Source organism: Globicephala melas, chromosome X (genome assembly GCF_963455315.2).
Source record: "Globicephala melas chromosome X, mGloMel1.2, whole genome shotgun sequence".
Lineage (NCBI taxonomy): Eukaryota > Metazoa > Chordata > Mammalia > Artiodactyla > Delphinidae > Globicephala > Globicephala melas.
Window position 1 is genome coordinate 66,593,193 of NC_083335.1, and position 14,007 is coordinate 66,607,199.

General features: G+C 34.5%; 1 protein-coding gene across 1 annotated transcript in view; it reads right to left on the reverse strand.

The window, feature by feature from the left end:
* CHIC1 (cysteine rich hydrophobic domain 1) overlaps positions 1 to 14,007 on the reverse strand; it is a 41,755-nt gene that overhangs the window by 12,584 nt on the left and 15,164 nt on the right. The window contains exon 3 of the mRNA XM_030847190.2: positions 12,061 to 12,216. Coding sequence (XP_030703050.1) covers positions 12,061 to 12,216 — 156 coding nt within the window. The remainder of the gene's footprint in view (positions 1 to 12,060; positions 12,217 to 14,007) is intronic.

Consider the following 14,007-nt stretch of genomic DNA (forward strand, 5'->3'; position numbering starts at 1 on the left):
CTGCACGCAGGCTTTCTCTAGTTGTGGAGAGCAGGGGCTACTCTTTGTTGCGGTGTGTGGGCTTCTCATTGCTGTGGCTTCTCTTGTTGCAGAGCACAGGCCCTAGGCACACAGGCTTCAGTAGTTGCAGCACGTGGTCTCAGTAGTTGTGGCTCAGGGGCTCTAGAGCACAGGCTCAGTAGTTGTGGCACACAGGCTTAGTTGCTCCGTGGCATGTGGGATCCTCCCAGACCAGGGCTCGAACCCAGGTCGCCTGCATTGGCAGGCAGACTCCCAACCACTGCACCACCAGGGAAGTCCTCCACGACAGATTTTTGACCAGAGTACCAACCATTCAATGGGGAAAAAGGACTTTTCAATAAATATTGCAAGGAAAACTGGATATCCATATGCAAAAGAATTAAGTTGGATCCTAAATTTATGCCATATGCAAAAATTAACTCAAAATGGATCAAAGAACTAAACATAGGAGTGACGACCATAAAAGTCTTAGAAGAAAACATAGGAGACAGTCTTCATGACACTGGATTTTGCAGTTATTTCTTACATATGACAATGAAAGTCCAGGCAAAAAGGGGAGAATAGTTTAACTGAACTTCATCAAAATTAACATCTTTTATGCATCAAATGACACTGTCAATAGAGTGTGAAGAAAATCTAGAGGATGGCAGAAAATATTTGCAAACCACATATCTGATAAGGAATTAATAACGAGAATATATATAAAACACCCACAACTCAACAATAAATAAACAAACAAGCTAGTTACAAAATGGGCAAAGTAATATACAAATACCCTAACCTAATATACAAAGGGCCAATAAGCAAATGTAAAAATGCTCAACACCACTAGTCATTAGAGAAATACAAATCAAAACCACAATGAGATATCACTTCATACTCATTAGGGTGGTTATTATCAATAAAATGGAAAATAATGAATGTTGGTGAGGATCTAGAGAAACTGGAAACCTTGTGTACAATTTACCAGAGTAGAAATGCAGGAGAGGAAAACTTTGTGGGAACTAGGACTAGGATAGCAATACCGGAACTTAAACTGATGAACTGTTGGAAGCTCAGTGGGACAAGTTTGAGAGTTCAAAATTCCAAAGGGGCCCAGTCTTGGCAGAGACTCCCACACTTTTATGACTTTTATTACCAGAAGCCCTATCAGGTTCTCACAGTGATTTCAGAAAAATCCCCTCATCTTCTGGCAGGAGAAAGGGAAGAAGAGTCATGTTTAAATATGCCCAGAACATTCTGTTCTTCTTAACAAAGCCTGCTCTCAAGAGAAACTATTGTACCAGAGCCTAACCTACTGGGGTATTACCAGAGCCCAACCAATCTTGGAGAAGGGAAATACACAATTCTAGAACCCTCTAGCTTTCCTGTCCCATGTAAAGGGGAAAACAAAACAAAACAAAATTGAGAAGCACTTGTGTAGAGCACAGCCCAGGAACACAGGCTAAATAAAAACCTTAAGCCTAATCACAATACTATAGAACACTTCTAGTCCCCCAGCACCTTGCCACTACATCAATAAGGCTTCTGTATTATAATATGAGGAATACAACTGAAAGAACTGTGCATCTCAGATGATATCTAAGAAGTCTATAGGGAAATCCAAGGAAAATAGGCCAGACAAAATCAAGGACTCCAAGGAACGTTTAGCCTTCAATTTCCAACAGCTACAGCAAACAGTAAACACAGCCAAATGAAAATAAAGCCTCACTTTAAAGGCCTATTTACCTCAGTTCCTTTCACTAGTGCATCATGTGTAGTTTTCAAACAAAAATTAGAAGTCATACTAAAAGACAAAAAAAGTTTGAAAAGGCAGAGCAAGAATCAGAACCAGACTCAGAAATGGCAGATGTAGAAATGATCAGACTGGGAATATAAATAAACTATGATAAATATACTACTTGCTCTTATGAAAAAAGTGGACAACATGAAAGAATAGATGGATAATGTTAGCAGAGAAATGGAAACTGTAAGAAAAATATCAAAAGGAAATGGTAGAAAGCCAAAATATCATAACAGAAATGAAGAATGCCTTTGATGGGCTCATCAATGACTGGACATGGCTGAGGAAACCATCAATGAAGATTGAAGAAATATCAGTAGAAACTTCCAAAACTAAAAGAAAAAAAAGAAAAAAGTACAGAATATCTAAGAACTATGGGACAATTACAAAAGGGGCAATAGACCCATAATAGAAATATCAGAAGGTAAAGAGAGAAAGGAGCCGAGGAAATATTTAAAGCAATAATGACAACAGAATCTCCCCAAATTAATGAAAGGCATCAAACTCATAGATTGAAAAAGCTCAGAGAATACAAAACTGGATAAATACCCACAAATCTACACTTAGTTATCTCATATTCAAACTGCAGAAGATCAAGGAAAAATCTTGAAAGAAGCCAGAGGGGAAAAATACCTTACATATAAAGGAGCAAGGATAAGAGTTGTATCAGACATCTCCTTAGAAACTATGCAAGCCAAGAAAAGAATGGAATGAAATATTTAAAATGTTAAAAGAAAAGTACTACCAACCCGGAATTCCATCCGTACCCAGCAAAATTGTCCTTCAAAGATGAAGGAGAAATAAAGACTTTCTTAGATGAAAAATTGAGGGAATTTGTCACCCATAGACCCACCTTGCAAGAAATGTTAAAATAAGTTCTTTAGAAAGAAGTAAAATGCTACAGATAAGAAACCTGGATCTATATAAAGGAAGAGTGTTAGAGAAGGAATAAATGAAGGCAAAATAAAATCTTTTATTTCTTCTATTCTCAACTGATCTAATGGGTAACAGTTTGTTAATAAAACTAATGTATTCCATGATTACGGTTTATGGATAAGTAATATGAATGGCAACAATGTTATAAGGAAGGGATGGGGGTAGGAATTATAAATATTCTGTAATAATGTAATTATTCTACCTGGGAAGTGGTATTGTGTTATTTGAAAGTGGACCTGGATTAGTTGTGTATGTATATATATTGCAAACTCTCTTTAGTGGGCAACTACTAAAAATATTAAAAAGTAGGATTATTGATATACTAAGGGAAGATAAAAAATGGTGTCATATAAAAATACTTAATTAGAACCAGAGAAGACAGAAAAAGACTGTAAGATAAAAATAGGAATAAAGAACAAGAGTAATGAATAGAAAACAGTAACAAACATGGTAAATATTAATAAAATTATATCAATAATTACTTTAAACATCAAAGGTATAAATACATCAATTAAAAAACAGATTGTCAGAATGGATCAAAAAATAAGACAACTACGTGCTGTCTACAAGAAACCTACTTTAAATATAAAGACTAAAAGTAAAAGAATGGAGAAAGATATACCATAGTAACATAGTAACAATAATCAAAGGAAATCACTTTAGTAATTTTATTTTTTTATTTTTTATTTTTTTTTTGCAGTACGCGGGCCTCTCACTGTTGTGGCCTCTCCCATTGCAGAGCACAGGCTCCAGAAGTGCAGGCTCAGCAGCCATGGCTCACGGGCCCAGCCACTCTGCGGCATGTGGGATCTTCCCAGACCGGGGCACAAACCCATGTCCCCTGCATCGGCAGGTGGACTCTCAACCACTGCACCACCAGGGAAGCCCCACTTTAGTAATTTTAGACAAAGCAGACTTCAGAGTAAGGAAAATTATCAGACATAAAGAGAGGTATTACATAATGATAAAGGGTCAATTTTCCAAGACATAACGATTCTTAATGTATATATGCCTAACAAAAGAGCATCAAACTATGTGAGGCAAAAACTGACAGAACTTCAAGGAGAAATAGAGGAGTTGACTATATAGTTGGCGACCTCAACAGCCCTCTATCAGAAATAGATCAAGTAGGCAGAAAGTTGGTAAAGACACAGATGAACTCAACAGCACCATTGATCTACTGGATATAACTGACATCTACAGACGACTTCATCTTACAACAGCAAATGACAGATTATCCTCAAGTTGATGTGGAACATATACCAAGACAGACCACATTCTGGGTCATAAAACACATCTTAACAAATTTCAAAGAACAGAAATCATACAATGTATGCTCTCAGACCACAATGGAATTAAACCAGAAATCAACAACAGAAAGATAGCTGGAAAATCCCCAAAACACTTGGAGATTAAACAGCACACTTCTATAACACATGACTCAGGAAGAAATCTCAAGAGAAATTTAAAAATATTTTGAACTAAATGTAAATGAAAGCAAAACTTATCAAAATTTGTGGGATACAGTTAAAGCAGTAGCATTGAATGCATAGAGTAGGAAAGAAGAAATACCTTAAATCAATCATATATGCTTGCACTTTAGGTAAAAAAAAGAGCAAATTAAATCTAAAGTAAGAAGAAAAGAAATAATAAAAATTAGAGTAGAAATCAATGAAACTGATAATGGGACTTCAATAGAGAAAATCAACAAAATAAATAACTGGTTCTTTGAAAAGTTCAGTAAAATTAATACACCTCTAGTCAGGTTAACTAAGAAAAAAAGAGAGGAGACAAAAATGTTACAAAGTTTCAGAAATGAAATAGGGGTTATCACTACTGATGCTATGGACATTAAAAGGATAATACAGGAATATTATTAACAACTCTATGCCCATGAATTTGATAAGCTAGATGAAAAGGACTGATTATGTGAAAGACACAGTCTACTAAAACCCACACAAGGAGAAATAGACAATCTGGATAGGCCTATATCTATTAAAGAAATTGAGTCAATAATTAATAACCTCCCCAAGTAGAAAGTACCATGACCAGATGGGTTCAAACATTTAAGGAAGATATTATACCAGTTCTCTACAATCTATTCCAGAAAACAGAAGCAGAGGGAGTATTTCCTAATTCATTCTATGAGGCCAGTATTACCCTAATACCAGAACCAGACATAGGTATTATATGAAAAGAAAACTGCAGATCAATATTTTTCGTGAACATAGATGCAAAAACCTGTATAAAACATTAGCAAAGAAATACAACAATGTATATACTACAATAAGTAGGGTTTATCTCAGGTATGCAAACCTGGTTCATCATTCAAAAATCAATTAATATGTAAGCCATCACATCAACAGGCTAAAAAAGAAAAATCACATAATCATATCAATAGATGCAGAAAAAACATCTGACAAAATCCAACACTCATTCATGATAAAAACTCTCGGCAAACTAGGATGGGGGAACTTCTTCAAGTTGATAAAGAACATCTTACAAAAAACCTACAGTTAACATCATACTTGATGGTGAGAAACTCAGTTTCCCACTAAGATCAGGAACAAGGCAAGGATATTCCCTCTCACCATTACTTTTCAACATCATTCTGAAAGTCCTAGATAATGCAATAAGACAAGAAAAAGAAAATAAAAGGTGTATATACCGAGAAAGAAGAAACAAAATTATCTTACTTCATAGATGACATGATTGTCTATGTAGAAAATCCTGAAAAATCAAAAGAACTCCTTGAATTAATAAGCAATTATAGAAAGGTTGCAGGATACAAAGTATATTGGTATATATGATGATAGATTGGTATACATGATGGATACATGTCATTATACATTTGCCAAAACCCATAGAATGTACAACATAAAGAGTGAACTCTAATGTAAACTAAGGACTTCAGTTAATAATAATGTGTCAATATTGGCTCATCAGTTTTAACAATTATACTTCGATAGAGCAAGATGTTAATAATAGGGAAAACTGGGGGTTGACTGAGGGAGATATATGGGAACTCTTTTTTTCTCAATTTTTTTCTGTAAACCTAAAATTGTTCAAAAAATAGGTTATTAATTAAAATATTATAAATAAAAAGTAAAGATGAAATGAAGATACTCTTAGATAAAAACTGAGAGGATCCAGTCCCTGCAGACCTACCATATAAGAAATATTATGGGAAGTTCTTCAGGCTGAAACCAAGGTACGTCAGGTATTATTTTGAGTCCACACACAGGAAATGATACACTGAGAAGCTCAATGAACTCCAAGTAGGATAAACTGAAAGAGACCCATACTGAGAGAAACTATATTCAAACCTTTGAAAGCCAAAAACAAGAAGAAAACTCTTGAAAGCCGCAACAGAGAAGCAACTTGTTATGTACAAAGAGATACTCAATAGGATTAACAGCCAATTTCATATCAGCAACCATAAGGTTCAGAAGCAGTGGGATGACATATTTAAAGTGCTAAAAAGAAAAAAAACCCTGTCATCCAAGATTTCTATACTTGGCGAAACTATCCTTTCAAAAAAAGGAGAAATTAAGACATTCCCAGGTAAGCACTGAGGGAGTTCACTGCTATTAGAATTGCCTGTAAGAAATGCTGAAAAGAGTCCTTCAGGCTGAAATGAAAGAACACTGGACAATAACTCAAGCAACATGATAAAGTAAAGAACACTAGTAAAAGTAACTGCATAAATAAATATAAAAGCCAAAATTGTTCTCTTTTTGTTTTGGAACTTCTATTTTCTTCCTATATAATCTAAAAGACAAATGTATAAAATGATAATTATAAATCTATGTTAATGGACACACAATATATAAGATGTAATTTGTGATAAAACATATATGGGGAGGCATGTAGATGCACAGGAGCAGAATCTGTATATTACTGAAGTTAAAGTGGTATTATTAATTCAAACTAGTGTGTTACAAGTTTAAGATATTAATTATAATCCCAAGGGTAACAACTAAGAAAATAGCTAAAAATATATACAAAAGAAATGAAAAGGCACATGGTGCACTACAAAAATCAATTAAATATAAAATAGGGAAGTAATGGAGTTGTTTTCCAGCTCCATTATCAGAAATGACAAAAGACAAAATGGCAAAAGTCCTCCCTTATCTGTTACAGACTGAATTATGTTCTCCCAAAATTCATATATTCAAGTGTCACAACCACCAGTACCTGAGAATGTGACCTTATTTGGAGATATGGTTTTTAAAGTGGTAATTAAGCTAAAATGAGATGATCAGAGTATGCCCTAATCCAGTATGACTGGTGTCCTAGTAAGAAGAGATTAGGACACAGACATATATAGAGGGAAGGCCAGGTGAAGACCCAGGGAGAAAAATGGCCATCTACAAGCCAATGGGAGAAACCTCAGAAAAAATACATCAACTTTCCCAACACCTTGACCTCAGACTTACAGCCTCTAGGACTGTGAGAAAATACATTTCTGTTGGCTAAACCACCTAGTCTGTAGTACTTAATTAAGGCAGCCCTGGCAAACTAATATATTATCATCAATCATTTTAAAGGCAAATAGATTAAACTCTCAATTAAAAGGGAGAGATTTGCAGAATGGATTTAAAAACACGATCCATTTAAAGACCTAAATGTTAAGACCCGGACACTATAAAACTCTTTAGAGGAAAACATAGGAAGAACACTCTGACATAAATCACAGCAAGACCTTTTCTGACTCACCTCCTACAGTAATGGAAATAAAAACAGAAATAAACAAATGGGACCTAATGAAACTTAAAAGCTTTTGCACAGCAAAGGAAACCATGAACAAGATGAAAAGACAACCCTCAGAATGGGAGAAAATAGTTGCAAACCAATCTATGGACAAAGGATTAATCTCCAAAATATACAAACAGCTCATGCAGTTCAATATCAAAAAACAAACAACCCAATCAAAAAATGGGCAGAAGACCTAAATAGACATTTCTCCAAAGAAGACATACAGATGGCCAAGAGGAATATGAAAAGATGCTCAACATCACTAATTATTAGAGACATGCAAATCAAAACTACAATGAGATATCACCTCACACCAGTCAGAATGGGCATCATCAGAAAATCTACAAACAACAAATGCTGGAGAGGGTGTGGAGAAAAGGGAACCCTCTTACACTCTTGACTGGAATGTAAATTGATACAGCCACTATGGAGAACAGTAGGGAGATCCTTAAAAAACTAAACATAGAATTACCACATGACCCAGCAATCCCACTACTGGGCATATACCCAGAGAAAACCATAATTCAAAAAGACACATGCACTGTAATGCTCACTGCAGCACTATTTACAATAGCCAGGTCATGGAAGCAACCTAAATGTCCATCAACAGAGGAATGGGTAAAGAAGATGTGGTACATGTATACAATGGAATATTACTCAGCCATAAAAAGGAATGAAATTGGGTCATTTGTAGAGATGTGGATGGACTTAGAGAGTGTCATACAGAGTGAAGTAAGTCAGAAAGAGAAAAATGAATACCGTATGCTAACACATATATGTGGAATCTAGAAAAATAGTACAGATGAACCAGTTTGCAAGGCAGAAATACAGACACAGATGTAGAGAACAAACGTATGGACACCAAGATGGGGAAGGGGGGATGGGATGAATTGGGAGATTGGGATTGACATATTTACACTAATATGTATAAAATAGATAACTAATGAGAACCTGCTGTATAGCACAGAGAACTCTATCTACTTCACTTTGCTATACAGTAGAAACTAACACAATGTTGTAAAACAACTACATCCCAATAAAAAAAGAAAAAATATCTTAACATAACATGGTAACACAAAAACAAAAAAACAAACAAACAAAAAAATATGATCCATGAGTCTACATGAGACTCAGTTTAGATTCAAAGACACAAGTAGGTTGAAAGTGAGAGGACAGAAAAAGATTTTCCATGTAAATAGTAACCAGAAAAAGAGCTGGGATAGATGATATCAGACAAAATAGATTTTAAGTAAGAAAAAATGTTACAAGAGAAAAAGATGGACACTATATGTCTTAATATGCTCAGGCTACTATGACAAAAGACCATATTCTAGGTGGCTTCAACAACAGTTCTGGAGTATCGAAGTCTTAGATCAGTGTGTCAGCATGGTTTGTTGGGTTCTGGTGGAAGCCCTTTTCCTCATAGAAGAACAACTTATAGTTGTCTATAAGTTCCTTATAGACAACTTCCTTGTTGCTCACACGGTAGAGAGATAGAGAGCAAGCTCTCTATTTTTTTCTTATAAGGGCACTAATTCCACCATGAGGACCCCACCCTCATGACTTCATCTAAACCTAAGTACCTCCCAAAGGCCAAAATACCAACCACCCCCAAATACCATCATATTAGAGGGGAGGGCTGCAACATATGACTTTTGAGGGAACACAAACATTAATTCCCTAACAATATATATTGATGAAAATATAAATCTTTCAAGAAGAAATGACAATGATAAATATATACACAACTAGCAACAGACCTGCAAAATACATGAAGCAGAAACTGACAAATCTGAAGGGAGAAATAGATATTTCTACAATAATAGGACTTCAATACTCCACTTTCAATAATGGATAGAACAACTTTGCAGAGCAGTAAAGAAAGGCAGGACTTGAACAACACTGTCAACCAACTAGATCTAACAGACATATACAGAACCCTCCACCCCACAACAATATAATACAAATTTATTCTTAAGTATACATGGAGTATTCTCCAGGATAGGCCATATGTTATGCCACTAAACAAGCCTCAATAAATAAAAAAAGATTAAAACCATACAAAGTATCTTCTCCAATAACAATGGAATGAAATTAGAAATCATAAGGAAAACAACATTATGTTCATGTTGTAAGACTGAGATAACAGTCCCTTCCCTCTGAACATCCCTCTCAGTTTAGCAAATGTTATAGCAAAAAAGGTAAATGTTAAAAGTAATATCAAATTTAAGGATGGTGGCAGGATTAGGCCTGAAAATTGACTATAATAACACAGTGGTAAATGTAAGAATGGGTAAACAAAGACCTTCATTTCATATGTCATGTAAGCTTAGAATCCTACCAGAGCCAAGAGAGACTAAGAGCAGCTCAGGGCATTCTGGTCTGTATTTCTTTTCTTTCAACTAATTTGCTGGAAAAAAATGTCCATGACGTATACTGGCCAAAAAAAAAAAAAAAAAAAAAAAAAAGTTCACAAGGCAGACTGTTTACAAAGAAGTTCTTTTCTTGGAAACATTTTACAATCATTCATTTATACAGCAACCTTGTGACACAGGGCAGATTAATCATATTATTTCCATTTTATTTTGTGGATAAACACAGACGTGACTTCTATGAAGCTAGATACCCCGTTAGAAATGGCTAGAGCCATTTTTAAATTGTTGTATTTTATTTTTTATTTCTCCATGTGGACAAAAAAAAGCAGTGATGGGCCTTAAATCTCTTCATCATCACAACCACCATAAAAGTAACTAATATTATCTGGATTTTATAGGTGAGGAAATTGAGGCTCCAGAAAGGACAGTGCTTGTACAAGGTTACCAGCATGTGCTTGGTGCTTCATTGTCTAGTGTGTTAACATAGTATGTACAAAATCAACGGCCATAACTATAAAGTGTACAGAGCAAGGCAGATAATGTAAATGCTGCGTAGTTCTATGGTGAACCAGAGACCACGTGTCCTATTTAAAGGAAGGAGCCACCACTCAGCAAGGGCTAATTGCTGAAAGATAGGCATGTGGGTTCAATACTGTCAGAGCTTTAGATTTTACAAGAGACGCTGGCTGTTTCAAATTTTACTTTAAATATTCTAATTTTTAAATGCTGGCAACTGATTTAAATGTTTAAAAAACAGAGTGGGCTGGATTTAGCCCACAGGACAACTGTTTGCATATCTGTACTAAATAAACTTTTTAAAACTGACAGATTAGTGATCTAAGAATACACTGATGCCTCAATTTCAATATGAATTCCTAACCAAAGTAGTGGGAGATGGGAAGAAATCACAGCATCAGTATTAATTTCATATCAGTAGTGATCATAGTAAAATACATGACTGAATAAATTGTTTCTATTTCAGGCCTTGTGGCGGAGGTATTAATAAAGAGGCAAATACGTAAACAGGTCATCAGAAAAAAAGATCCTGGATAATATTAAAACCAAAAACTCTTCTTAAGTAATTGAAATTGGCTATATTTGTGTGATGAAAAAATCCCATAATTAATTCACATTGAGGCTTTAAAAATAATGAGGATGGGTAGGAGTTATTGATTTGTAACTTTTAAAAGATATGACAATTAAAGAAAGAAATTTATGCTGTCATTTTTTTTAACTTACAGAAAGCCATTTGAGAACATTGTTCAAGCTTTGACAAACAATAAACTAAGCTCTATTTAAAATAAAGCACTGATCTACTGGTAGTGACCAAGAGAATTAATAAAATGTCTAATTTTCCATTCAAAAAGTTATAGGGGTGACAGTATTTTATTATTTGTTTTTTTGAAGTAGACATTAAAGAGGGCAAGAGAAAGATGGAGGGGAAAATGTAATGAGTACTTGTTGGGAATCTTTTTGGTTTATGAAACAACTGCATCACTAATTATACCCCCACAAGGTGCTGTGATGTTGAATATGGTTCAGTAGGCTAATTATTATTTAGAAGTTTAAATGAAATCATCAATGTGGTACAGGGAAAATAACTGTAGGTAAAATGAATTAATTTTCCTCATTGGCTTCAATTAAAAAGTTTAAAAATATCTTCCCACTGGGGGAAAATCATTCTAAAGATCAAAATAAAATTTTAAAGAAGACGAGATAAATGTAGTAGTCTTAAATCCATGACATAACTGGTAATGTCATGTCAGAATGTTATTTTGACATGTTCAAAATTAACAAGGATTTCCCCTACCAACTTTGTAGATTACTCTCACTTCTGCCTTTCTTCAGATCAGAAGAAACTCTCCCATATACCTGTGGCTTGGAAATACTTTAAATCATAGCTTCAGGTTTTGTAAAAAGAATAAGTAGCCCAGTCACATTTATATTTACTTAAGTACTCCACTTACTTTGCACTTATTTAAAATAATGATTGAACCCATATTAAGTGATAAAGCGTTGATAAAGGTTGGACAAATGACTTAATCTCTCTGACCCCGAGTTTCTTTATATCTAGAATGAGGACAGCATTGTTATGAGAATTTAATAAATTCTGTAAAGTACTTGGCACACAGCAAGTGTTCAATAAACGTTAGCTCATTATTATTACACAATAAAATGGTTACTCACTCTTTTGTTGAGACAAATAACGGGCCACAGGCTGCAACCCAGTGTGCAACAGCAGCAGAGACAACCACACAGCAGCCATTTCACATTGACTGGGAGAGCCTTTTTCAAACATGCATTCACACGGCCAATGCTGGTCTTAAATTCTTCTGGGGCCACCTACAACAAGGGTGCAATCTTTAACAATCTGTGGGCAGCTTTCTACTATTTGTCTCTAAATCTAAAGAAAATGTTTGTCTTATTACAAGTACTTTAAGGAATTACACGTCTAAATATATTTCCTCCCTATCTTTCCCTCGGTGCTTTGTGACCGCCTGGAGGGGTGGGATAGGGAGGGTGGGAGGGAGGGAGACGCAAGAGGGAAGAGATATGGGAACATATGTATATGTATAACTGATTCACTTTGTTATAAAGCAGAAACTAACACACCACTGTAAAGCAATTATACTCCAATAAAGATGTTAAAAAAATAAAATACCAAAAAAATATGTATTACATACTCCTGGATGACATTAGAAAGCAAAACAATATAATTTCATGTTTACAGAACTTATTCTCATGTTCGAAAACAGTCTTTTGAAATTATCAACAATAAAATGACAACAGTAACATTGGTGGTAAAGGATACCTGTTAAGCAGTTTTCTTACAAATATTCTCATTATTAAAGCAATATTATTTATAGTCTCCAGTCACTCAGACTAAAGGTAGAGTAAGACTAGAAGCATAATACAACAATAAAACCTAAATACTACCAGAGTAAATAGAATTAAATTTAGACCTCAGCAATATTTCTGGATTATCTTTAAAAAGGCAACTCTCAAAGCTTTTCTCCCTGGCAAATTTGCAAGATAACAATTTTAACACTTGCCATTGTTTGTAGGGAAAAGCTACACTAACAAAAGACAGTGAGGAGTGATCACATTCAAAACACAGTCTTAATATTAGTATAAAATGGACTCATAGCTGCTATAAATTTTAGAAGTTCAGAGATCCTTAAATATACAAATTTAATATTTTTAATTACTACCTCCATTCCTGGAAGTGGCTGCTTGTGCCTCTCTGTAAACAATGACAAAGTTCAAAGGCAAGAGCATGACAGGCATAATTAGATTTATACAAAAAACTCTGCTTGAAGGTTATACAATTCAAAGGTATACTAAAAATAGTTTGCTTTCAGTGAAATCACATTTCTGGATCACAAAAATGATTCCCTTTCATTTAGAAAGCTGTCACACTGTAAAATCTATGGGAAAAAAATTCTGCCATCTGGTTGTGCAAGCAAAAATTATGAAATTACTAGGAAAAATAAGCTGCTGTAAAATAAAAACCCCACTAGCATGTTTGGTATCAAAAATACAGAGCTTTATAACTCTTCCAAGTAAAAATTGTATTACAGGAATCAATTTATTACATTTTTGTCTTTTAATAAACATGTCTTAGAATCAATACTACAATACATACCTATTAGCAGACGTTAGAAAGATACATGACCACAGAATTCAGTACCATCATGATTTAAACATTAAATAATTATACTAGCTTTATTAGAATTGTTCATGCCACCCAATAATGTTAATCGCTTAACCTATAAATTAGATTTTCTTCCTAATATGTTAACAAGTTGTGAAATTGTAAGGCTCAAAACTGTATTTACAGGAGGAAACTAAACTGATTTCATTCTCCAATATGACCTAAAGACAATCACTGAGTGAAAAGAATTCCAAATAAATGACTAAATATCTGGAGTAAATATGAAAGTAAATTCAGAGAACCATGGCTTATAATTGAAAATAGAAAACACCAACAGGCTAAGCACATTAAGACAACAAGTCAAGATCTAGATTCTAGTCTCTTATTAGTTATAAAAAATCCTAGGTAAGTTCATTTAATTTTTGTGAGTTTTAGTCTCCCATCTATAAAATGAAATAAATAATTTTTCTATTACATAC